General features: G+C 37.8%; 2 protein-coding genes across 4 annotated transcripts in view; one reads left to right on the top strand and one right to left on the bottom strand.

The window, feature by feature from the left end:
* Positions 1-183: 183 nt before the first annotated feature.
* LOC109037749 (ATP-dependent DNA helicase DDX11) lies at positions 184-15,209 on the bottom strand. 2 transcript variants are annotated; one of them, XM_072298286.1, is made up of 14 exons: positions 14,993-15,209; positions 13,770-13,962; positions 12,949-13,203; positions 11,885-12,094; positions 10,680-10,846; positions 10,292-10,535; positions 9,018-9,294; positions 8,138-8,428; positions 6,722-6,923; positions 5,565-5,775; positions 4,402-4,551; positions 2,814-2,934; positions 1,776-1,906; positions 184-1,225 (listed from the first exon to the last, which is right to left on the bottom strand). In XM_072298286.1, the coding sequence occupies exons 2-14, from the start codon at positions 13,893-13,895 to the stop codon at positions 980-982; spliced, it is 2,631 nt and encodes an 876-aa protein (XP_072154387.1). In that variant the 5' UTR covers positions 13,896-13,962; positions 14,993-15,209; the 3' UTR covers positions 184-979. The 2 variants fall into 2 exon arrangements, with proteins under 2 accessions (XP_072154387.1, XP_018908109.2); XM_019052564.2 differs by having other exon boundaries at positions 13,770-13,948.
* Positions 15,210-15,357: 148 nt separating this feature from the next.
* sfl (N-deacetylase and N-sulfotransferase sfl) overlaps positions 15,358-26,127 on the top strand; it is a 172,107-nt gene continuing 161,337 nt past the window's right edge. For both annotated transcript variants that reach the window (XM_072298282.1, XM_072298283.1), the window contains exon 1: positions 15,358-15,731. The gene's annotated coding sequence lies outside the window, so the exon portion shown is untranslated. The remainder of the gene's footprint in view (positions 15,732-26,127) is intronic.

Raw genomic sequence — 26,127 nt, 5'->3', positions numbered from 1 at the left:
ACTGCTTTAGACCAAGCTGATAAATATGACACTTAAAACAATCCTGAATCAAAACATATTAAAGTAATGAAATGCTCCATAAAGTGAGAATCATGAAAAAATTCACTTTACACGAGCAATTATCAATGAAAAAGTATGGAAAAATTTAAAACAAAAAATCAACAAATAATGAAAAATTACGAAAGCTAAAAATATTGTGTACATGAAGATGGTATGGTGCTTCTCCAGGCAGCAGTTTAGAAATGAAGTTCCTTGAAACTGTTATCATTATGAATTTTAACATGTAAATTTCTAAGGTCAGAGTGATAAAGTTGACAACCCTGTATTTACTCTTTGGAAAATGAGTGTTTATTAAGGATGACGACATAGCTTTAAGGTAGAGAATTATAGGTAACTGGAAATAAGATAAACGTTTTAAGGCTAAAAGCAAAGTTACTTAAGGGACTTCTGAAACGTAGCGACTAATATCGTCTTTCTTTAATGACTTTATGCGATACTTTGAAACTTTGTTTCATATCTGCGCTAATTTTTTTTTACAAAAAATAAAAAATGGGGAAATCCTGTGGATCTCATGAATATTACAGAGGTACAGATTTTCAGCATTAAGTTAAAAGGACTAGCAATGTATAGACGGTATCAATTATTTTCATGATTATTTTGAAAATATCTGGGAAAAGGTAATGGTTATGTCTTCATTTTCGTTGTAATCAATCAAAATTCTGTATTATTTGTTCACTGAAAATTAGATTTTTTGACAGGATAAACATACATGATGTTGTAACATATACTTCATTAAACAAGGCAAAAATTCTTCTGCATGCACCTAAAATGTTGACAATCTCATTGAAATGAACAAAATTGAAAACAAAAATGAATAAAAGGTTAAGCTCACCCTTTTCTTGCATTTTTAGAGGAAGCTTCATAAAACAGTACTCCATAGCTTATGAGCTTAAAACCACCGATGAAAGTTGGTGAGGATCTACGAATTCTTCTTGGCTGAAAAAAACTTGGCTATTTGAGCAAACCCTGGTCCAAACTTTTCTTGAGTTTGCAATGATGCTTGAATCCAGGATGGTAACGCTAAAGTTGTGTTCCGCCGAGAGTAGCGATGATCTAGCAATAATACTGCTGCATAGTCTTTGCTGTGCCTCACAGCACGGCCAATTGATTGGTTTACTGCTCGCATACACAAGGCTTCATAATGCCGCTGCCCTGTACCTTCTCCCTGAAAAGAAAAGATTGAGAAGTTTAAAAAAAGAAAGGAAATTGATATGTATTATAGATGCACTGCATTAGTTACTTGATATTTTCTGCAAACCAACCAAAAGGCAGAGGGAAAAAAAATCGCTAACATAAAATGTAAAGAACTAAAATTAAAATCCACTGCATTCATTTTTGAACGATTACTGAGAGATGATATTTTGTGCGATTAAGTTATTTTTTTAAAATGAAACAATAAAGCGGTAAGAAGTCTGTAAAATTTTTCAATGATAAATGTTAAATAATTTTTGAATAAAATCCATAATTAACAATTTTACTAGTTTTACTTGCTTTGAGCCTGGACTGGAAATAGTGTCCCAGTAAATTGATACACGAATTTATGCATTACTTAAATTAACATCAAAACCAGATCCCCACAATTTCAAGGGTGAATTCGAAACTGCCAGACACATCAGTGACACAGGGGGAAGAGAGATTGTCCACAAAAAGTATGACAGCATTTATGGACAGTCCCTAACAGAATGATTGGCAACAACTGTGAAAAATAAACTCACGATATGTTCGTTGAGGTATTTCATTTTTTCTTGAAGTTCTGGGGACTGAGAATTTGGGTAAGGTAAACCAACAACTATCACACAGCGTCCAAGGTCATCACTGAAGTTCAAACCTTCACTCAACTTGCCTCCTGCAATGGTAGAAAATTAAATACATTTAAACGAATTGAGTCTTCAAAAATAATTTCATATGCTATTTCTTTTACTGTGCTAGCAATTTGCTCTTTCCTTCTACCCAATGCATTTGTTTCAATTAAAAACCTCTTTTTTAGTACAAGAGGCTGGAATATTCATAGACTGGAAAAATATGAAAAACTACAATGATTGAAAAAGAAATCTTTCATACATTAAGGAGAGAGTAAAAAAAAAGCGATAGAAAAACAGGGAAGAGTGTTTGGAACATTACTGAACAGAGATTTTATATGTGAGGATTACTAGATTTGATTTCACTTATTTTTTGTTACAGAAATGAAGAATTCTGATGAAATTCCTTCAAATGATAATTTCGTCATTTGCTGCACTAATCACATTCATTTCACACAAAAATTAATGCTTAATTTTAAAGGCAAGTACCTTTTTGAAGTTTTAAACTTCTGGAGACTGAACATACGGATGAGTTTTTTGCAGAAAGGAGAGTGTAGGGGTGTCTGATGGACAACTTGAATTGTTAGTTCTTTTTTTGCTGCAACTCTTTTTCATAAAACCACCAGGGGTGCAGAGAATGCTGACCCTCGCAAGCCCAGGAACACAGCAAATCTTGGGTTGTGAGGTAGTTTTTAAAAGCAATGCAAATGACCCTTCAAGATGCTTAAATATTGTAAAAGTGGGATAAATCGCATCTTTTATCGAAACATTTTTTGCTGAAAAATTGAATGCTCCGTTGTATGGCAATTCAGAAAGATAATGAGAGGCAAAAACGCCAGATTGCAGGAAACTGTCAACATTTTGAAACTTTCTGCACTCTTGAAAACCAGGTTAATGTCTATTGAAAGTATTTTAAAAATACGCTGTCTTTAAATAAAATATTTCTTAACAAACCTATTACGCTGAAAAGCAGAGCACCACTCAGTTTACTACCAGTTCCAGCTTGATGAATCACTGCTGCATATTGGGATAACACAGTCTCAACCTGACCAGGTTTCTTGGGTTCACGAAAAACCTGTAATAGAGTAACAAGAAAAAATGAATGATGAGAATGAGGAAATTTTCATACTTCCCATTTTTTGCTAATAATGTCCTTGATGATAAATACAAATGACCCACGAGTGAGTACTCAGTCGACATATCTGGTACCAGCTGCCACGAAACAAATGAAAAAAAAGCTGTGGATATTTCAGTAAAGAATAAAACGTGACTAATAAAGTGTCTTTCAAGCAAGGTTGCAAGGTTGTCTGATCAAATGTTGATATTTTACAAGGGACTAAATAAATGGGCAAAGTGCTAATTTTTCAGTGCTTTCTGACAACAATGCTTGAAAGAAATACTAAAAGGATAAAGGTACAGTTGCTTGAGGCTCTTACTATGCACTACGCACACAATACCAAGAAATTTGGCAATGGCTAAATTTACAGATTTTTTTCATAAAATATTCCTTTGTAATCTCCTGAGTAAGATGAGCTTTTAAAACCGAACTTTTTATGAGCCATTCTCGAGAAAATCACGTCTGAAAAATGCATTTTTCGCAATTCAGAGCATGTCATCATACAGAGAGATGGCAGCATCACTCAGTCGCACATACAGAGCCTTTTATTTTAAACTCAGTTGGCGCACTGAGCGCTGCTCATTCATTGACTGTCTTATTTTCCTGACTGGCAGGAGACAGGGAAAAATGAGCTCATTCCTTCATAACCTACATTAAAACACTTGATAAAGTGTGAAAAACAGCTGAAAAACGCACTTTTCAGGCCTGATCGCCTATGAGATCAAAATGAAACTGCTGTAGAAAGTTTGGTTTTAGAAGCTCATCTCACACAGGAGATTGTAAGAAACATCATATGAAGTAATCTTGAAATTTAGCCAATGCCAAATTTCTTGGTATTGTGTGCATGGTCCTTTGTGAAGTTTGTGCAGATCACGGGTGGAATTAATTAGTTGGACTAAGTACCTGAAAATTGGCGACAAAATATGGGAACAGAGAGACAAAATTATTGTCTGGATACAAGGGGAAAAAAAGAAAAGCTGTTTTCGGGAACAGCTGTCTGCAAATGGGTTGGCATGCAGTGACTCAAATTCCTTTGACCCTCTTTCTGCTTAAAATCTTACAATCATAAAACTTAAAATTTCATCTAAATCCATTTTACTTAAAAAAAGAAAAGAAAAACATAAAAAATCTGAAAGAGCAGGGTGTCTAATAAGATAGGCTGGCCAAAAATTAGTACTTTTGCAGTACTTTTTCAGTACCTCCAATTGAAGAAATTAAAAGAATTTCAAAGATTTGAATTTCTCGCTTAAAATTCGGCAAAGATGACAAAAAATGAAAAAAATTCCGGACCTACTTGCAAAATTTCTGCACTTTTTCAGTACTTCTGGACCGCCCTTAAAAATCAGTACTATTTCCGAACTTTCCGGAAATTCCGGACTTGTAGACACCCTGAAGAGTGAACCTTAAAATAAAAATAAAACTTACTTTCTTCTTGAGGGATATTTTTTCAATCACGCCAGTCTTCTCAAAATGCGTGAAAACCAGGTTTTCGTAATCGTAAGAAGGGAAGAAGCAGACTACACCAGCAGGAACTACATTGCATACATTGATCAAAATTCGTCCCAACTCACTCAGCTGAAAGGAGAAAAGTTAACATGTTGATATGTAAAATATGACAGACAGGAGTGGAAACTAACTCAGTTTGCAAAGTAGGATAAAAAATAGAAATTGCAAATGAAGCTACTCATATGAATACTTCTCATCTGATTGTGCTGTGAAATTGGAGTTCAACTAGTTTTACTTCTGATCTATTATAAGGTGGTGTTGAAACTCATGCGCTTTTATTTTTTTCTCCAAAGGAGCGGAAACTTCCCAAAACAGCCACCCCCGTGCAAAATTTGTGCTTCAGCTGTTGAGAAGTCCTATTTTAAAGTTAAAAGGACTTTTTTTTCCTTTCCTTTTTTAAGATCTTACGGCAAAGTGATCATGAATTCAGGTTGAAAATGGGGGAAAGCCGACTGACTTTGGAGAAAAGCCAGACACTTCCTACCCCTATTTCTGCTCTACTTTGAACTTGAGACTTTACTTGTTGTGCCTGGCTTTGGAAATTATTTCTACTTCTCGGTAATTTACTTTTTTGATTTAAGCATAGTAAGGTCAAAATAATGCTCCTAAAATTATCTAGAGTGACAAGCAAAACTTTAATTCCAATGTTGAATCATTTCATTTTTAACAACAACCTTCTTCTGCACATAAAGTTCCAAAATCAGACTGAGCGACAATATAAAATATCATTAATCAAAGAGCACTTTTAGATGAAAGAACAGTATCATCATAACTAAAATAAGTTATTAATAGTTACGGTGATACTGTAATTCATCAGTACCTTAAATCTAAGTTTTCTTGATTGAAAAGGACTCTCCGTCTTTAACTTTTGAGACCTAAGAATAAATTCAAAGAACATCAAGCCTGAAACTTAATTTTCACTCTTACATGAAGATAAGCTATAAGCCTAAATGATTCCACTGTATAGATGCTTTGAGCGTTTTCAAGTTTTATGCGGAGAAGCTTGTACTTTGACTTCCTAATATTTAGATGTGCGATTAGAATAAAATTAATATTGTAAGGTACATAATTCATGTAAATACCATGGACTGAGTTGATCTAAACTGATGGGAGAAATCCAATTGCTTGCCGGTGGGACCAGCATTGAAAATAACCGGTAAAATATTTTCCTGTGGAATGACATGATCAAAAGAGTGATGAACAATCCGAGCTGGATCTCCGCCAGCTGCCATGAAGAGTTGTTCCTTGAACTCACTAATAGGCTCCATTGTACCTCCAGCCAGTATTACACATCTGGACACCAAAGGAAAAAAATGACCTTTAAACACTTGCAAAAGGCAATCTATAAGGTTTAATTGGAAGAAGTTATTATTATTTCAAGGGAAGTGATTACATTGTGACAAAATGGAATTCGAGGAACCATGACTAATTTTTTCCTACTGGAGCCCCTGAGATGATTGAATACATTTGACATACTACATACCGATAACTTTCCACTTTTTAATAACATCACCATCTTATAACACAAACTGTGGCCAAGATGCATAACACACAATGCTAGGAGTTCGTTGGTTGGAAAAAGATAGCAGATCACAGGTGTCTACTCAATTCTACGTATTCCATATTTTGGGGGCATGGAAAATGCAAAGGGTGAGTTTCATAGGGAAAAACAGGAAAGATTCGAGAAGCCTTAGCATATGTGTTACTCCATTTAATAAGGTGTTTAGATCTTATTGTTATGTAATTTTTCCAAATTTTTTTTTAATTATTATGAGGGCCCAAGTCTTTTATTAAAACTAAGAAAACTGAAATTTCCAGGCGACAAAATTGCATAATTGATTCTATTTCTATGGAAAGGAACTGAAATTCCCTTTTCTTGCATCCCTATCAATTTCATAGCCAGAGAACCACAAAAATTATAAGATATTAGATTTAGGCACATGCCTCGGAAACAAAACTATCATCGTTTTACTTTAAAATATACCAATATTTAGCAGTTTCAAACATAATAAAATGAGATTCTGAAGGCTGGGCCAAGGGGAAAGTTAGAACCTAAAATTTTGGTAATGATTGGCACAATCCTTTCATGATAAATGCATAAAAAGTTAGGAGGACTTTTGAAATATTGCAAGCACGTCACACAGGCTGTTTTTACTTTCAACATAATTACCTCCCAACAACTAACTCTAGTTTCCACGGCTGTAGTTATATAAATTTATTACACATACAAAACACGTACCTGGCTTCTTTAACAACCTGCACAAACTGACTGGCAGGATTCAGGAGCAAGAATTTGAGCGACCCTTTACCAACAGTTGCTTGTCTGGAGCAGACAACCCTTCCATCCTCTGTGTGACTTGTTAAACTTGTGATGAAAGCTAATATAGGCAGGATAGGGTTGTTGCAAGTCGGTTGATCTTTAGGTTTTTCTTCCACAGGTTCTGTTAAAAATAGGATTGAAATTACGAACTTGAATCATTGTGAACAAAAGAAAGAAGGGGGAAAAAAAAACTTCTAGGGCCCTTAAAGGGAGAAAACTTGGACCAAAATTGTCAGAAAAAGTGTAATATTTTACAGTGTGTTGAAGGTGAAACTATCGAGAGATATTTTTTAAGGTGATTCGTCAAGCTCAAGTGACGTGATTGAACTGGCATGCGATATATAACATAGATTAGGTGAAAAATCTCAGCAGATTTTGAATTTTTAGCAAAAAGAAGGACAATAGCCCATCCACATAAGCCTAAAGAATATTCTAAATCCAAAAATCAGCAATGTTCAGAGAAATGAAAGCAGAAAAATGTTTGGAAAAAAATCTCGCATTTGATACAGCTATCAATTTCCATATCGAATGCGAGATTTTTTACCAAACATTACTCTGATTTCATTTCTCTGAATTTTGGATTTAGAATGATTCATTAGGCTTATGCAGAAGGGCTATCGTCCTTTTTTTTTTTTGCTAAAAAATCAAAATCTGCTGAGATTTTTGACCTAATTGATGCGATAAATCGCATGCCAGTTCGACCACGTCACTTGAGTTTGACGAATCACCTTAATGTAAGAAGAGTAACTTTCCTTCATAATTTTCTTTGAATATGATGATACTATGTTTTTTCTTGAACTTTTTAAAAACATAATTCAAAAATTGAAAACGAGAGCATTTTGGTATGCAAAAAGTTCTCAACTTCCTATTTTGAAAACGTCTTATTTCCTCTAATTTCACGAACTTGACAGTGCTGACTTTTTTTTTCTTTTTGCTTCCCTACAACTATCTTTGATTTTGCATACATCAAGAAAATGCTATGCTTATGCAGACTGGCCCCCTATTATTAAAATCTAATGTTGCGGCCTTCCATTTTAGGCGCATGGCTCACCGTCAAAAAGTCTCTGCACCCTTAATTACATTGGTAAATTTTCATGTAAAAAAATATAGTAAGAACATAATTTTGAAACATGTATTAAACAAACAAATGCATGAGCTATTCAAAAAATAGCGGGACAAATGTTCTGATTTCATAACCAACCTAGATGCTGTCATATTTTGTATTGATTTGATTCTATTTTTTTCATTTTTGCCTGTATCAAAATAGATCATTGCTCAGAAGCCTACATTTAGGAGAATTACTTTTAAAATTACAAGAACTTAAATTTGTAATACCTGGTTCAACCTTCTTTTTGATTTTTTTCTTATCATCGACAATTTGCTGCAAAAATGATTTGATTCCCCCAGTTGCAGGAGGGGTTGGTTTGTGGATAACAACTGAAGGCTGATACCGCTCCGAATAGCCTTGCAGCTTTTGAGTTAATCGGCTTTTCGTGCAAAATTCTAGTAATTGGTAAATATTGAGATTGTCAATCTGAGCTTGAAAAACAAAATTTGGAACTTCATAAAGTTTTGTGTCAATTCCTCCTCTGCTGCTTTCGATTGGGTCACAGCCTGGTTTGCCTCCTGAAAGAAAAACGGTCTATTATTTCTCAAATATACATGAAAGTTGACTCCAGGGGAATTACAATAAAAACAAATAGTCACATCTGACACGACTTAAATACATAGCTGGCTTTCATGCAGGCTCATCTTACCAGTATGATACCTCTTGCATTTGAAATCTGACAGTTAAATATTTTTCTTTTAATAGAATTTTATCTTTACACCTTAAAATTATCCACTCCTCTTATTGCTGATAAGTTTTGAATGGAGGCCAAAAGCATTGATGATTAGTAATTAAATCGGGAATAGTTAAAAATCATTAATTAATGGGTTAGGGATACGTAGCGCTCGAAATATGAAATGACTGTCAGAGGTTCCTTGGTATAGAGGCCAAATTCTTGGCAATATGATTGGAGGAAACAATTTTACTGAATGAGAAGAAGCTATTAGTTAGCCGAAATCTGACTGGCAAGAGTTTGCGGAGCTTGAGGACTCAATTTAATTAAACAATTATGGATAATCAGTCTTTGCCCAATGATAAAAAATTGGCTAAACTAGTCCTCACTTATATTGCAGGTAACTTGAAAGCAAAGAATTGAAAGATTTATACCTAACATACTGATGAGCTTTCCAACAATGTAAATCAGCTGATTCAGATACAGTAAGTTGGTGGCACTAAAACGAGATTCATACTTGTCCCTGTACTGTGACAACTGACTGTATGCATATGCAATCTGCATTCCCGTGATGGAGGTGCTGTGTGTTTGTGCAATGGCATCCAGTAAGTTGTGAGCTTCATCGATCAAAACAACATTGTCTTTGAGTTTCACCCCACAGGCATCCCGCGTTGGTTTGTGAAGTAAGGTGTTATAAGGCACTACAATTATCTGAGGAGAAACATGAGAAATAAAGGGTGATTAAGAAGACGGAAAAAGGAGAAATAATCTTGATTGATACATCTTTTTCGACATGAGAAACAGAAAATTAGTTGCTTGACTGTGCAAACACAAAACAAAAATTAGTTTGCATAAAAACAATTTGGCTTTAGAAAGAATTATGCCCAGTTTGCAGTTTGAAAGGACAGTTTTTACAGGATTTCCGTGAATTATTCATTACCCGATTTGCTGACTTTTTTAGCTTTTCTCTGACTCCAAAATTTCCAAATTTTCTTCCTGACTTTCGATCAAAACCTCCACTTCCATTTTTCTTTTTGTTACGTTGACTTTTTCTGAACAATGGACAAAATCTCCACTTCTAGAATTGCAAAGCAAGGGAACGGGCGCTCAGAAGTTGTTCACGCTCTCTTGAATGGCACTGTCTGAAGTTGCTGAGCCCACCTGGCACTCGCAAGATTCTTTGACATTTACTGAGAATTTCTTGACTTCCCCTAATAATTCCAAGTTGCCGTTGGTTCCCTATTTTCCCCTTACTTTCCAGGTTATCAAGATTGCCGAAAATGATGTTCAGAACCAAAGAAGGGAATTTTAAAGAGCAGTCAAAAATTTGACGGTATAATTTGATACAGGCTCTATTGGTGGTACTAATGTTACTTCCTCTATCTTCACATTTTCAATAATCACAAAGGCAAAAATCCTAAAAAAAACTGAGAATTTTTGGGTGCTTTGAGGCACTTTACAAAAGAAAAATAAAAAGGAAGAAGCGGTGACTTTCAACAATTGGGAGAGAGAAGAGTTAATAGAAAGCTAAGAACTTCCTACATCCCAGGGATCGCCCAGTTCCTGAGACTGTTTTCATTAAGTGCCAACACTTCCACTTACTGTTGCAAGGTCCTTCCTAAACTTAAAACGGATATGTATTATAGTTGCATGCATCTAATTGTGGAACTTGACAGATAAATATGAGTTGAAAACAAAAGTAATGAACCTGGGAGTTAGGCACAGCGCCGCGTGATGCAAAATACGGGCATGCACTAAGCGAACGACCAGCCGCAACAAGTTGTTCCACATCTTGCACCTCTGTGATGATGTCATCACTGAGCTCAACTATGTTGTTTGAATTGTTATACAGGCAGCCAGCAGAAGCACATTTTTTTCTTTTAACTTTTTCGCCATTAGCAGTTTGCTTGGTTGCCACTGACTTTGATTTCTTTTGAAGAAGTTCATTGCATCTGAAAAACAGAGCGGAAAACTGATAATTTGCAAACCCAAAAATCATTGAGAGTCATAGATAGGTGCGCAAACTTAGTTAAAAAGATTGACTTAAATATGGGTTACTAATAATTATTGCAAAGATAAAAAAGAAACAAACTAACCTTTCATTTATTAAGGACAAATTGGACAGCTTTCTTACAGCATCATTGATACAATAATTCTGTCTGGAGGCTAGTGGCACCAATCTTATGTCATCAGAGAACGGGCTACGTTGAACTTCACTTACAAACTGAGACAGTTGAGAGTGGGTTCTGGAGCAAAATATTACCTGGAAAGGTAACATGAGCAAATTAAAAGAATCCTTGAAAATGATGTTTCTCTTTCCCACAAAGATTTAAATAGAATAATGAGGTAAGAAGTATTGTATTAGGATATAATTCAGTAAAAACAAGTACAAATGCGGTGGATCTTAGCCTCTTTCACTACACCTTTCCATTATGCTCAGTCTTTGATATGTCACTGTAACCTTTCATATATCGTCACCTTCCAGGCAAAGTATCACAAGCGCCATGCGACGTTTAAAAATTTCTGCCGCCATTTTATTTTTTTACAGAGAAATTGTTCAACGAAGCTGTCCGAAAATTTCACTGAATTTTCTTTGTGCTGCCGATAAAATTTAGTGAAATTTCCAAACAGATTCAACCAACAATTTCTCAGTAAAGAAATAAAATGGCGGCCGAAATTTTTAAACGTCGCATGGCGCTTGTGATACTTTGCCTGGAAGGTGACGATATATTGCCTTCAGATCTTGTTCTATACTACCTACCCATCGAGGCCCACGCTTTTCTCTTTTCCTCCCAGAATTTACTTTGGCTTTCAGCATTTTCTTGGGAATCCTAACTTTTTCCATCCATTCCACACAACCTGGCTATTGTGTTTTTTGGGCTTTGATGAATCTCAATATCAACAACAAAAATGCAAAATCACGTATCTCCATTGCAGTGTTTCAAAATGTCTGCTCCAATTTCATTTTTTTAAATGAAAATGAGCCAAATTTATGTGATGCTTGAAACTTTTACAAAATATTCTGCTACTGGAGAAGAAAAATCAAGGCAGTTTTCATGAAATTAAGTTGACTGGTTCTCCAAAGAAAAATCAAGTAAGACTGGAAGTATGCGACGTTGCAAATGGAGATACATGGTCCTGCATTTTAGCCATCCATATGTCTTCTAGTCCCAAGATTTGTTAGATCTCAACATCAGTTACTTTATCTACCAAATTTTGATGACTTCTTTGGCAAACCCTGCTCCAATGTCTGCGTCTTTTAAGCGTTCAGTGAAACATAAATTTAAAAAATTAAACTTACTTTAACACCTGAGTACAAATCTTCATTCTCTTTGTCCTCATCTTCATCATCTATGTCTACATTTGTCTTCAGAAGTATGTCATCCTCCAACAGTATATCTTCATCATCATCATAATTCGTAGGCTTTTCCGGTCCTTCGTTTTCATTTTCAGCTGATTTTGGACCTGCAGTTTTCGATTTGTTGTAAACTTTTTTCTTCTCAGATCTTTCCTAAAATATCAGGGTTAACTCATTTTAAAATCATACCGGAATTGAGATAAAATTCTTTGTTATTATAAAATGCAGAAGGTTTACTCATATCACTCACTTACTGGGACCCTTGAATAATTTTAAGCACTAAGGAAATATGAAAGAAACTAAAATTTTTGTGATGATTTGAAGAGTGGTTTTAATTTGCCAAACATTGTGTGCTAAATGTTAATGTAGTACTGGCCCCTTCAAGACATATTTTGGGTCACTGAACACGCTTTTTTCATCAAGGTAGATTCCAGAAGTTTTCTCTGGGAAATTTTAAAAATGTGTTCTCTTAAAGATACACTGTAGAACATTTTAGCAGTAGGATGCTACAGTTCAACCAGCTGAAAAAATAACTGGTTTATGATGTTTTTGAAAATTCTCAATACATTGAGTGGTTTAGAAAGATTATCATCAGCTAATGGTAAAATTTTCGTTTGATTTTTGAAAAAAAAATAACCACAACATCATGCCTGTTGATTTTCTCAAGTTTTTCTGTTCATTACTTAGTGAAACAATTTCTGCTCTGTTGTCCTTGAATAGTAAAAGAGAAATGATAGCAACTCACTTGCAGGGGTGGACTAGCTTTTTGGGTGATCGCTCTTATACTTTACCCTGCAGGGGCCCCTTGCTGCAAGTTCAGGACTGAACGTTTTTTGGAAATTGAAAAAAAAATATCTTGGAAACTTCTTTTTAAAAAAGGATTTTTCTGATGATGATTTAGAATGGAGTTTTCGGTAAATACCTAGAATGAAACAAGTTGTTGAGGTTTTCTTATGAGCGAATATAATTTATTCTATTTGACAGATACTGAATTTGGTCTAACTCACTTTCTTGGACCGAATAGCTTTGATCCGATCCTCATTTTTAATCAGTCCTTCAAGCTTCATGCGGGCCTCTATCTTTTCCTGTTTCAACTTCATTGTTACACCCTGAGCACTCAACCAATCATCACCAGCCTCTGCATCACTTTTCTTGATGGCTGCTTCCAGTTTTGAGATTGCCTCTTCCAATTCTTTCTTCTCCCTTTCTTCATGTTTGAGTAGCCAGCACAGGGTACCACATATCATGCTCAATGATTTACCCTGGAATGTAGATTTGTTTGATTCGAGTTATATTCTGTAGTTGCTTCAGCTTGGAAAAAATTGATTCCTGTCTTTTAAATTTGGAATACATAACTTGAGAAATTGTAAAGTTTCTTGCAAAATTTCAAATTTACAATTCAAGTCCCCATGAAAACTGATGTAATGAATTGATAAGTTCTATGAAGAAAGTGTACTTATCAGCACAAAACAGGGAAGTTACGGGCATGCTTTTAATGAATGAGTTTTTGGCTTGTGCGCTTCAATATTCCGATTAGCTACACCTTTACTCAGGTAAGCAGCTAAATGAGCCATCAGAAAAAGAGGAAAATCAATCAGCACAGGACATGTTTTTTCATCAGAGTTACATATGCCTACACTTTGATGGGATTGAAAAAAGTTAAATTGATGACAGAGAACTTATCATTTTATGATCTCAGTGATTCCAACATGCGATTCCTGCTTATCAAAACACCAAAGACTCCTTTGGCTGCCACATACATTTAATGGCATGTCCCTTGCAGCATTTCTGACATGCTAATCTACAATAGAGAAAAAAATATATTTACCGTTCCTGTGGGGCTCTCAAAAATTCCAAGTTTCTTATTTTCGATGGCCAGGAACAGTTCTCGCATGAATCTGTGTTGCTGCTCATAGGGTGGAAAAGGAAATGGGAAATCTGATGGTGGATCCATGTATTTAGTTTAAAATGAAATTTTCTGTTAGTCCAATGGGCGAGCAAGGTTACCTGAAAACAAGAACCTGAGAACAAAATGGAATTGTAATAAAGTTACACATGGAAAATTTGCGCTAATTTTTTTTTAATTAAATTTTTGAAGACTTTTTTTTTTTTTTTTTTTTTTTTTTTTTTTTTTTGGAAATTTATTTGAGAAATGTACTATCAGATTAATTGTATTGCATTATTTTCAATTTATTGTCCATAAAAGCATTGTGAATAGATTCATCTTTATGCCAAAATATTTACCGGTATGAATCATACCTGCAGAGCAGTGCTCCCAGACGTGCTAGAGTTGTTGTACAAAAAGAGAATCAGCTATCCTCTGATAAAGAACATGAGGACACAAGGCGCCAAGTGTTAGGGGAAAGGCCTTCCACCTCTAATAATGCCTGTCTACTTACATAATCACAAGCGCCAATGCTGGTAAAATATTCCACATGGGAATTCCTGTTTGGTTTTTTTTTTTGACATTACGTCCCTTAATCAAAATCATGAGCACCATGATCAAAAGAGGATTATGATCTCTTTTGTCCTTTTTCCTCCAAATACCTAAGTGTTTATGCACACCTGCGAATACTGCTACTGAAAGGAACAGCAGAGAATGTTGTTTGCTTCTTAAAAAAATACATTTCGAAGTAAGTTGCAAAATCTAAACCATGTTCATTGTTAGTAAACGAAACTGCAAGAAGGGAACTTAAGAATAGGATGTGCATTGTTCTGGTTGATGCTTATCAATACAGATTTCACAAATAAACCTGATCATTCCTGAGTTTTTAGCTCGGCCATCGTCATACTGATTTGCAATTGATAATTTAATGATTTAGCTTCATGTGACCATAGGTTCGCCAGGAGCTACATACCTTTGAGATCTTCCAGAGTGAACTTTCGATAATTTAGCAAGAGGGTTCTGGTGATAAGTGATAACACTTTCTTGATAGACTAGCTTAGGGAGAGATGGATAAAGAGCATACTCAAAGTCATTTTTCACACAGGCATTGAGTCCTTCACTTAAAGGAAACTAGAAAGAGTGACTTAATACAATCAGGAACTTACATTTGCGCCTTCTTCAAGAGTGGAATTTCAAGGCCCAGAATTTGACTGTGCTTCTACACTGACGAATCCGACGAATTGTCGAATCCCACGAACTGTCGTTCTAGATTAACATAATCAGAAAAACTTTATGAAGTGCGAGAGCTCGGACGGATTAAAATGCTTCAAAATGTTTGAAAAATGTCTTGAGTGACTGACTGCCAATGCCATGGGGTTATGGTTTTGTTTTGATTGTTTTGGCGCCACCCGGCGCCATAGTTGTTACTAATGCTGATAGAGTGCGCTAGGCATTACAGAAAATATTTTCATTCAGTTTGAAGAAATTCTTCTTCCTTTCCTTCTCTTCTTCTACTTCAGTTTCAGTTTCAGTTGTCACTTTGTCAGTTCTGCGAATTTCTTGCTTGTGCGCACGCTTGCCCGTCCTATCATCTCGCGCCTGTGCCCGTGATTGCAGTTTGTGATTGTTTTCAAGAGGTTGTGTTGACCGAGAATCGTGGAATTCCATGTTTTTGTTTCATTCGTCGTGATAATATTTTGAATAATTAGTTAACGAAATCCTCATATTTACGGCTCAATTGGCCTTGCCATTAACATGTGTTTACCCCTGTAGACGAGGCAACCTATCTGTGATTTGGAGGTGTTTACCTTTAGTGTCATCGTCTCAAATTCTCTGTTAAGATTTTCCTGTCCTTCAAGTGCTCCAGTCATTGTTCTTTTAATACGTGGATCTTTTTATGGGTAAGTTGCATCATCCCATCAATTTAAGTTCTCTACTATTGGCTTTGTTTACCTTGTCCGACTTTCATTAATTCATCTGAGAGGTTAGGTACTCGTGATTTTGGATCTTCAGATTACCCATCTGGCTTCGCTCAAAGTCGTTGACAAAAGTATGAACTCACTATGTTGCCCCACAATCCTTGTAGAATAGGACACGGAGGATTAAGCTTCGGTCCAAGTTCACTCCAGGAAGATTGTCTTCAACTCGTCATGTTGCTAGTGAATTTTTTGTCCCATGGGTATGACAAGTTCTTACGCTTGTCTCAAATCTCAAGGCTGTTATTACATTTTCTGGAAAGTGACGCATCTTGAGAGACTTCTGGCCACCCGCCCAATCAGAGCTTCTGACAGAGCATTGAACGTAACGGTGGCTCATAAATTTTAAGTCTGCGTAAATGTATGTCAAGCATCTCTGCATTACTTAGGTGGACTTGTACGTTCTGGCTTGTTTCAGCGCTGTAACATCTCACCCCATACTATTTTCCAGGACATATTCTGTGATATCTCTCCATGATTGTTTAAAAGCTAAGGCACTATCGTCCAACATTGAACTGTAGCCATCTGATCAGAACCACTTCAGTCAATAGAATTTTCTCAATCATATTTATAGCTATACCTTGAAGTGCCTTATCAAAAGAATTCGGTTACATCAATTATGAATGTATGCCTCCAGCGTGTAGAGATTAAAATTCAACTTGGTATCCTGCAGTTTTCATAAACTGTGTTTGCGTACTGTAGCCCAAACCATAAGACAACCAATTTCATTCAAATTTTAGCCGAGGGAAAGACCTGAAGTTTCTCCAACTCAGTGGAATCTAAGTTCGGAATTCCTGGTCCATTAATAAATCAACTCAAATGTTGTGAGAAGCTGCAGCAGTCTCTCTGACTGACTTGATTGTCCTTTTTCAGTGAAGAGGTCCTCTTCTTTTGAATAGAAAATTTGCATACGATTGCATTTTTGGATCTAAAACATATGCAGTGTTATAAGCATTTTTGGATTGAGAAAACCTCAGCCCAGCATATTTTGACCAGATGCACTCTGAGGAAATGAAATGTGCAATCTGATGGCTACGAGGTCTTACATTTTTTTTTGCTTTGTTTTTCAATTTACCGATCAAAGAGCCATGATTCCTTTCGAATTTCTCAATAGAAAAAATTCTTTTTAGAGTTTCAATAGTTCTACAAAGTTTGCATCAAGAAAAAGGGGACAAAATAGGTGTGAGGCAAAACATCTTCTTGAGAAAGAAGAAAATATTTTTTTTTAATTTTTTTTTTTTTTTTTTTCGTTCTTTTGCTCATCACTTAATTAAGTTCGACCAATTGCACCTTCTGCCGCAAAATCTGAAAATCTGTCGAGAGCCGTAAACGTCTGTTTGTGAGAATCTGTTGTCGTATTGAAATCGATCGTAGCCCATCCTCACGAGAGGATTTAGATCCAGTTTTGAAAACATATTTTGGCCGGCAATGATAGGACCAAATGGTCCTATTTTTCTTGTTGTCAGCATGTTTTAAAATCTTTCGAATCTCGCTGGCAAGTGAGTCTGAGAGGCAGGAAGTGTATCGATAAGGGCTGTAATATCTCCATAATCTCAAAATCTTGAGATTATGACGATGTGTACCTTAGAGAAATATTTTTTTAGGTCTTGGTGATACCTACTTACACTTATTGACCCCAAAATGGGGACCCGAACTAGGGTCTAAAGGCTAAAACGGGCAAAAATTCGTGTCTTCCCAGTGTTCCGTACCTCAAATCCAATGCTTGGCCCAAAGATGGCATGCAGTTGACCAGGTTCACATATTTTACCTCTCGAAAGGGTCCCCAACAACATAGCTGATGGATATATTTACATGAACTGACACCTTTGGCCGCAGCATGAAACCAAAATTCGCCGATTTCGGCCCCGGAATTAAAGTTTGGCCCTCCTTTTCGAGGTCGAAAACTGTGGAGAATTTGCACGTGTCGGAAATTTGATACATTTCGTGTTTAAGTTGAAACTACTGAGTGAATAGTCCGGGAGCACATGTAGTCCCGTGGGACCGTTAATGATACAAGTTGGCGAGATGGCTTGATCTCTTCGTCTTGATGTCCTGAAACAGAATTTCGATGCTGCCAGGCTAAATTTTTCCCGGAACACCCTTAAATTCAAGATGGCGCCCAAATGGCCGCTACGGGGGTGAAGTGGGTGAAAGTGACTCCCATGGTCGACATGTATGTCGATTCCTATGTATTTTTGGTCGAAAATTTCAAATATATGCTTAAAAATGTACTCCGACTTCTTAAAGACCCTTAAATCCAAGATGGCGGCCAAATTTCCCCTCCTGAAAGTCAAACGGCCACGTGTGCTCCTATATGGCATGTGAGGTATCTTTCATACCATTTTTTGGGCCGTAAAATCGAAAAATGATGTTAAAAAATCCTTTGCGATTCATTTAAGGCTTCAAATTACAAGATGGCGGCCAAAATTGCTGAAATTTTCGAATCAAAAATTCTATAATAGCTTCTCATATCATGTGACGTATCGAACCCGGACTAGAATTGAACACGAGAATACCCGTGGTTCATAAATTGATCAACTATTGGACAAGATATGACAAAATAATCTAATCTGCTGAATTATATGTGTGTTTAAATGGAAAATGCCGCCAAATGATGTTGCTCGATGGTACATTTTCCCATTTTTAATCCTATTTTTATTCTAATTCCCTTATTAGAAAAAAATTATAAAAAATACCGCAAAATCTGCTCTAACAGCACCCTTCGACAAAGCGATATATTTACGTGCTAGTCCTCCATTGAGAAATATCGGAAAATCTCGCGACTCTGGGAGCACGTATGCTGGTTTTGACTTTTTCTTGTCCTGTGTATGAGGAGGAAAACAAAAAACTTCATAATATTAACTAAATAATAAAAAAAAAAATACCGCGAAATCTGCTCTCAAAGCACTCTTTGACAGTGTGATAACAAATTTACGTGCAAGTTCTCCATTACGAAGTATCAAAAAAAAATTTGCAATTCTGGGGGTAGGCGCGCCGATTTTGACCCCTTATTTTCTGTGTATGAAAAGAAAAACGAGAAAGCACGCGATTGCGAAGAGCCACCGATACACGGCGAATCGAGACAATTGGAGAGGTCGGACATTAAATTTTTAACTAAAACTGCAAACTGCAGACTTCGATGTTTGTTTCGTCACACTTCAAATTTTAATGGGTGGCTCTCAGGCTCTGGAAGAAAATTTCACGAGGAAACCAATGCAACCTTTTTTAGAACCTCAAAGTTTTGTATAAACGGAGTTACTTACAAGCGTTTGCAGTTTCCAAATTTTGTCTGACCTCTTCCATTGACTCGATCCACAGTGCTGCCGTGTTAAGGAAAAACGCCGTATGAACCTTCAGGCGTTGCCAAATTTCCTTCGATAAGACGCGAATTTCCTGGTAAACTTATGAATATTTTCCTCCCAATTTCTCAGATAATTTTGTTCGCAATATCACCCGAAGATTCTGAAAATTTAAAGGAAAAATATGCATAACTTTCCTCAAAAATAAACATTTTATCGAAGGAAAATCGGCAGCTCTCAAATGTTCATACGGCGTTTTTCCTCAGCACGGCAGTGTGCGCCACTTCGTCCCGGAGTCAACGTGGAGGGGTAGCGGCGCACAATGGATCGAGTCAATTAGAAAGGTCGGACATGGAATTCTCAACTGAAACTGCAAATTTGATGTTTAATTCGTCACATTTGAAATTTCAAGGGGTGGTTTAGGAAGAAAATTTAACGAGGAAACCTATGAGACTACTTTTAGAACTTCAAAGTTTTGTATGAACGGAGTTATGAACTTTTAAAGTTTCCAAATTTTATCCGACCTCCCCCATTGACTCGATCCACTGTGCGGCGAGTGGAGGTGACTCGGAAGTACCTCGGGGCTCATGGGCGCACTTTACCCCCCCCCCCCCCTTCACCCCCCGGGGGTGGGGGGCGGAGACGGCGGCGGGCGAGTAAACGAAATCGTTTTATTTTTAGAGGAATCGGCCCGTAAACAAATCGTAGCGACACGCCAGGAGACGGGGCGGGGGAGGCACTCGGGAGGGTGGCAGATGCAGCGGATAGTTGGTCGTCGGGACGCCGCGCGCCGGATCCGGGAGTCGGCTCCAGGATTTATTTCGCCCACTCACTTCTTTTTTAGCCACTCCATCATCCCCCACCCCCCGCGCCGTATCCGCCGTTGTCACGTGGGATAAGGGTGCCATCCGAGCAGCTCCAGCACGGAACGCAGTCCATCTCAACCGGACAGTTTCATGATCCGTCGGAAACCTCCGAGTGAAATCTGGGGTTCATATCACTCCGGAGGAAGCCTAATGTCCGCAGAAACCCCGAGTGACATGAATAATAATAAATAAGGAGTGAAACCCGCTCCGTGAAAATCACTTCACGCATGAGAGTGGATCGGAAAAATAAGTTCTTGGAATCATCTGCGGCTGTTGGGGATATCGTTTCAGGGTGAAAATGATGAACGCTGGTCCAAATGGGTCTGTTGCACATTGGAAAAAAAAGTTACTTGGATCTAGAGTCCTGACTCTTAAAACATTGACAAGAAAAAGTACTCTTGATTCGATCGGATTTTTGCTCGAATCTAAAGGAAATGCGCTTAAATCAAGAAGCTTGGTTCTTCGATTCAAGGAAAACACTGGTAAAAAAAACCTCTTGGACCAATGCCGCATTGCATTGACTTAAGAGTGCAGTTTCTTGTCGCCGGATTTAAGAGTCTTGAACGCTTGGTTTCAAGCGGATTTTGCATTGATCCAAGCGGATTATGCATTGAAACAAGAGTCCAGACTCTTAAATCCGGTGACAAGAAACTGCACTCTTGAACCAAGAGGTTTTTTTTTTACCAGTGAAATCCGATTGAATCAAGAGTATTTTTTTTTTTTGTCGATGTTATTAAGAGTCTGGACTCTAGATCCAAGCGACTTTTTTTTCCAGTGCACGCAAAAAATACAGCAAAACAAATGTATTCTTTACGGGTGAAACGGGTACTCTTTTCGCATGAAAATCGCGTTGGGCACGTCAAAAAAGTCTAAAATTCCCTCGTCAACACGCAATCTGCGTAGTTTGTTACACTTTTTTTTTCAAGTTCACCACGTCTGCGGACGGTTTTCCTCAATCACCACCGACCAGGTTTGCACGGGTAGATTTATTTCCTTTTTCTCGCAAATCTCACGCGAGGAGAGATCACAACGGTTCGCGAGATTGTTGAGGTTCGGTCTCTCTCCAGGTAAACTTGACTGCCGACACGGAGTAAAAAAACACGGTTATTCGAGGGTTACCACAGTAATAATGTCACACGGGATTCCCCGGTAGTGGAACTGTGGATTTTGGTAATATTATTGAAGAGCACAGTAGCATAACCATGCTCATAATAGTATGTCTGTGCCCACAGGAATATTACGGTGAACACGGTCATATCACCGTGCTCATCGTTACAAGAATCAAAATCCACGGTTCTACTACCATGGAATCCCGTGTGACATTACTAACGTTGTAACGGTAGAATAACTATGTTTTTTTTTTCTCTCTCTCTCTCTCCCTCTCTCGGTGACCAAAAAAACTACCCGCATACGTGGTAAATTTGGAAAAATCGTGTCACTTACTACGCAGATTGCACGCTCAGCAGGAGTGGATTTCAGACTTTTTTAATGTGCCCGACATGATTTTCGAGTGAATTTACCCTTAGAATGTGTTTTCAATTGGCTGTATCTCTTGCGTGCAACGAACTCATTATGCCTAAACATTTTTGAGAATTTTGACAAAAAATCGGAGAAATGGCTTGCGTCATTTGTCTGGCTCATCCAAAAAAGAGCACACATCCACTCAACCCAAATTCTCAGAGGAGACAAAAAACTGATGTTCTGAGAAAATGCAAAATGACGAGACGAAAAAAACGTCGGTGACGAGGCCATAAAATGATTTAAAATTCTTCATGGCGAGAGAATAAAAATACTTGTTTCGGAATAAACACTAAAATTTTATCAAGGATATCCTTTTTATAGTAGACTTTGATCTTTTTCCCCATTTTTATGCATCGCAATTTTCCCATTTTTATGCATCAAAATCTTCCCATTTTCCAGCAAATCGGTGTAAAATTGCTTTTTCCATGTAATGTAAAGTAGAAGAGACTCAAAGTTACATTTAGTTCCCAAATAGTGCTAAGTGCAATGCTGAAAAATTAAGATGGTCGTGTAATCATCACCCCAACTTCTACACAGAGAGACAACTCAACACAAACGTTTGGTTAATACAGTAAGTAAAATACAAAATAACCCAAAACTTTAGCCGACTCCGGGGTTTCCCATGCAGTCTCTTTGCGCTAAAGTCACCGCAAACTATACCAAAACCAACACAGAATTCGAGTCGGTTAGTGTTTTACTTCCCGTATCAACCAAAAATAACATAAGTACACAACTATTTGTATCAGTGTAAGAAATCTTGATCGGCAACAGAGGAAAGTACGTGCGACTCGTCTTAAACTCATTCATTTCCGGAGCTTCTCTCATCATCACGGGGGACGAGAAGGAGGGGTTCGGCGATGACATTAGTCTATTATTATGATACATTTTATCTCACGTCGTACCAAGTCGCGTGCTAGCTGGCGAGTGGCGAGGGCGACCCGCTGTCTGCCATGCGACGCAGGGAGAATTTTCAGTTTTTCAAACTCGCCTCATTCTAAAGAAGAAGAAACCGGAAAATCAAGAGTGTTTAATTCATAGTGGTTGTGTAATGAACCCATAAACTGATGCGTTTACTACCTATTCAAATGCCCCTCAGGCGGTTCATTTTTAAGTTTGATCGCCGTGATCATCCTTTTAAGTTCCGACCCATCAATAAGATTCTTGTACCCATCCATCATGAGTGACGCTTGTAATTCATGCGCATTGAATCAATCTTCGGGTACAAAATTTTGTTTCTCTGCTGAAGATGATTCTAAGTGATCTAGGGATGAAATCCGCCATTGTTGCGCCGCTTTACAATCTGTGACTCAGAGAAGCAATAATTGCCGTAATGTACGAATTAGGGAAATTGTTGTTCGGACCATGAAATTTGCTATACAAGCCCTCGAATCCTCTAAAATACTGTGAGTAGATTCAGGTTGCCACAGTCATGGAATACCCGGAAATGTCAGGGAATTTTAAAAAGTCAGGGAAAATTGTCTTGTCACCTATTTATTTGGTGTCCGGAATGGATTTTACGTTTCGAACAATACATTTTATCTGAAAACTATTCCTAATAATGCCCTATTACCCATCATATGCCCAATCTTCAATCGCTAGTGAATTTCGCAAAAATGTGTTAGGGAATTTCAGTCTCCAAATTCTGTGGCAGCCCTGTAGGATTTCGCTCCGCATTCATATCACCTGAAAATTCCCCTCCTGTGCTACTCTCCGGGCAAGGCCCTTGTTGTCATCAATGGCATCTGCTACATTAAGCCCTAAAAGATTGGTTGTAAGCCACTGGCGACATCGACATCTAACGCGTCACCAGTAATAAAATTACACTCGGTGAATCGCAGTGTTGCACTTGAGATGTTCGTGAATTTCCGAGAAAAAAAACTTTCTGAATTTTTTCTCCGTACGATGGTATCCCTAACGAGGATAGGAGATCGTTAGAGTCCCTTTATACCCAGAGTTAAGACAACTCACTTTTGGTTGGGCTGAAAGTGGCCTAAAAAAAAATCCAATTCTGATTGGTTCTCGCTCATGGAGGCCGAAACGAGTGCACCAAGATTGCGGTTCCTCGAATGTGAACAAGAATAATGAAAATATTACCAAATTGTGGTTTATCAAGAGTAAATTGTTATTTCCATCGGTCTAAAATGAAAATAGATTAAGAAATTATTCACAAACCAATCTAATTTTCGTTTTAATTGATCAATTTGTTGATGTTGTTGTTTTTGTGTGACAGACATCGCAGGATTCCTGATCCATATCCCTCAATATCGTTTGTTTGGGTGCACTCGTTTCGGCCTCCATGGCCAGCCAAGACCGGCTGCCAGTCAGCTGATAATCGAGTTGTCTTAACTCTGGGTATAAAGGGACTCTAGAGATCGTCGCAGCACTCAGGTTTTTTCAAACGAACTCGTGAATTCGTGATTCAGTAGCAGATTGCGTGTATTAGCTTACAACCCCCCCCCCCCCCCCCTCCTTCGTAAAGAAAAAGAAATGAAAAAACGAGATGATCACGGTCGTAAAGCATGTTCTACGCGTTCCAAGGACTGCATACCTTTTCAGTACTCGGCGAATTTCGTCTATTGTCCGAATTTTCAATGAGGGCCTTGATACGCGCCTATTTTTGTTTAAAATGCATCTACACCGATCGTGAGTGACGACAAAGGAGTCACGCATAACGCAATGCGAATTGTTTTCCTCCTTTTTTCCCCCCTTTTTTTTATAAAATGAACCCGCGCCGTGAGCCAACTGAAAATTTTTCAGTCAGTACTAAACCAAGCCCGGAGGAAAATCGGAACTTGAACACAATTCTCGAGTTTAACGTCGAATTTGTTCCGAGCATCTATAGTTTCCCACGTAGCTGTTTTAGTTCCAAGGATTCTCATGTCCGTTCGCACCTCTTTGCTGTGGGTTCTCGCGTTGCTCAGCGCTCTCAGTTCTGTGTCCGGCACGGAAGGTGGTCTTAAAGTGAGTGTTATAAATTACACTTCTCCTTTTAAAGTTGCTCGGGGGCAGCGGCTCTCTGCGATGTATCGATTCATCTGCCGTTTAAACCTATGGGAAAGGATCGATAAACACGGTGTTCGCAACGAACACGTTAATAATTGCCTCTTTACCATATCTTCAAATGGGGAAAAATCGATGATCAATCATTCATGCCTCTCCTTTGCTCGGGGGTTTGAATTCATGCGGGGTGTATCAAGCGTTTGTATAATCTAAGTGGAAAATTTGAATTTATGTATCTAAAAACGTCAATAAGTAACGTGTTATTTTCGATAATTTTCGTTGCACAGATTATTCTGCACATAGTTTCGATGAGAAAACGTATGTCACATTTCCTAAATGGGTCAGTTGCGCTGGTCATAGGAATGTGTTTTGATGCTTGATTCTTGTAGTTCAGGAAGATCCGTCTGAACAGTAACTCTCTACGTTCAATATTGACCGAGATATGGCGCTTTGAAAAATACCGTTTATGACGTCATCCACCGCGGTGGTGACACCCTTGGTTTCTTTCACCTTGCTTCCATCAATCAGCAAGACACACATTTTCACTGGTCATCAATGATCTAGAAACTATAGACAGGGGGTTCTGTGCTACGCCAACCGTGAAATTTGTAACACACCAGGAGCAACAATTAGGTTAGGACGAAGATAGTCGGTTTCTATGGCTTCTTATGGGACTTTTGCTGAATACGGACTTATATCAAATTTAGAACCAACTATTTGAACATCTGTGTCCAGGTATGGAACTTAGCCATTCATCAAGTGCGTTTACGCTGAAAATTTCAACGCGAAATCATTTATTCTAAAAACTCCCGTAAGATTCCACGTATTTGAGGGTATGACGAAGATAGCAATGTGCCATTTCCACTCCCCGCTCGCCTATCCTATCGAACGACCACTCCATGTGTGTTACGTTTTTTCGTAGGCAACCACCAATCTATAGTTTCTATATCCTTGCTGGTCATTCAACGTGAAACTTGGATGAACGCAAGGTGGAAGAAACCAAGGCTGTCACTACCGCGGTGGATGACGTCATGAACCGATAATTTTTCAAACCGTATCTTTCAAAGTGCGATTTCTCGGTTAATATTGTACGTAGAAAGTTGCTGTTTGGACTCATCTTGTTATTTGAAGCTAAGCGACAAGAATCAAGCATCAAAAAACGAGTCTGTGACCAGCGCAACTGACCCATTCGCACCTTCTTTAGCGGCCCGTTTCAGCGGTTCCACTTTCAAATGAGTTTCTAACGTTTCGTCTACACTAGCGATTTTTAGTGGAATTGTGTTTCGATGGACCTCAGGCAAATGAGAGCCCAATCACATCATAACCTCACTTTTTTTCTTTTTTTTAAACCAGTTGCAAGTGCGTATTCCTAGTTATAAGCGGCACTTTTAGCGCCGCGCCAGCCACGGTAGCGTGGTGTGGTCGCGTTCGCGTTCGAGTCATCGTAATAGTGTGACGCGCCTTCAACCAAGAGAGCGGCAATACGAGCATCACCGGTGGTCGAAAGTTATCTCGTAGCGCTTTTTGTAAATGAAGTCAAATATCGATGGCTGCACGCAAATGAAAGCATATTATTTTATATTTAATTGCAACGTTGCAGACCTCCACTCATGTTTTATTTTTAATCAGTTTTTCTAAA

The sequence above is a fragment of the Bemisia tabaci genome, chromosome 3 (genome assembly GCF_918797505.1).
Source record: "Bemisia tabaci chromosome 3, PGI_BMITA_v3".
Classification (NCBI taxonomy): Eukaryota; Metazoa; Arthropoda; class Insecta; order Hemiptera; family Aleyrodidae; genus Bemisia; species Bemisia tabaci.
Note: the sequence above shows the minus strand (reverse complement) of the source record. Positions and strands in the feature narration are given on the sequence as shown.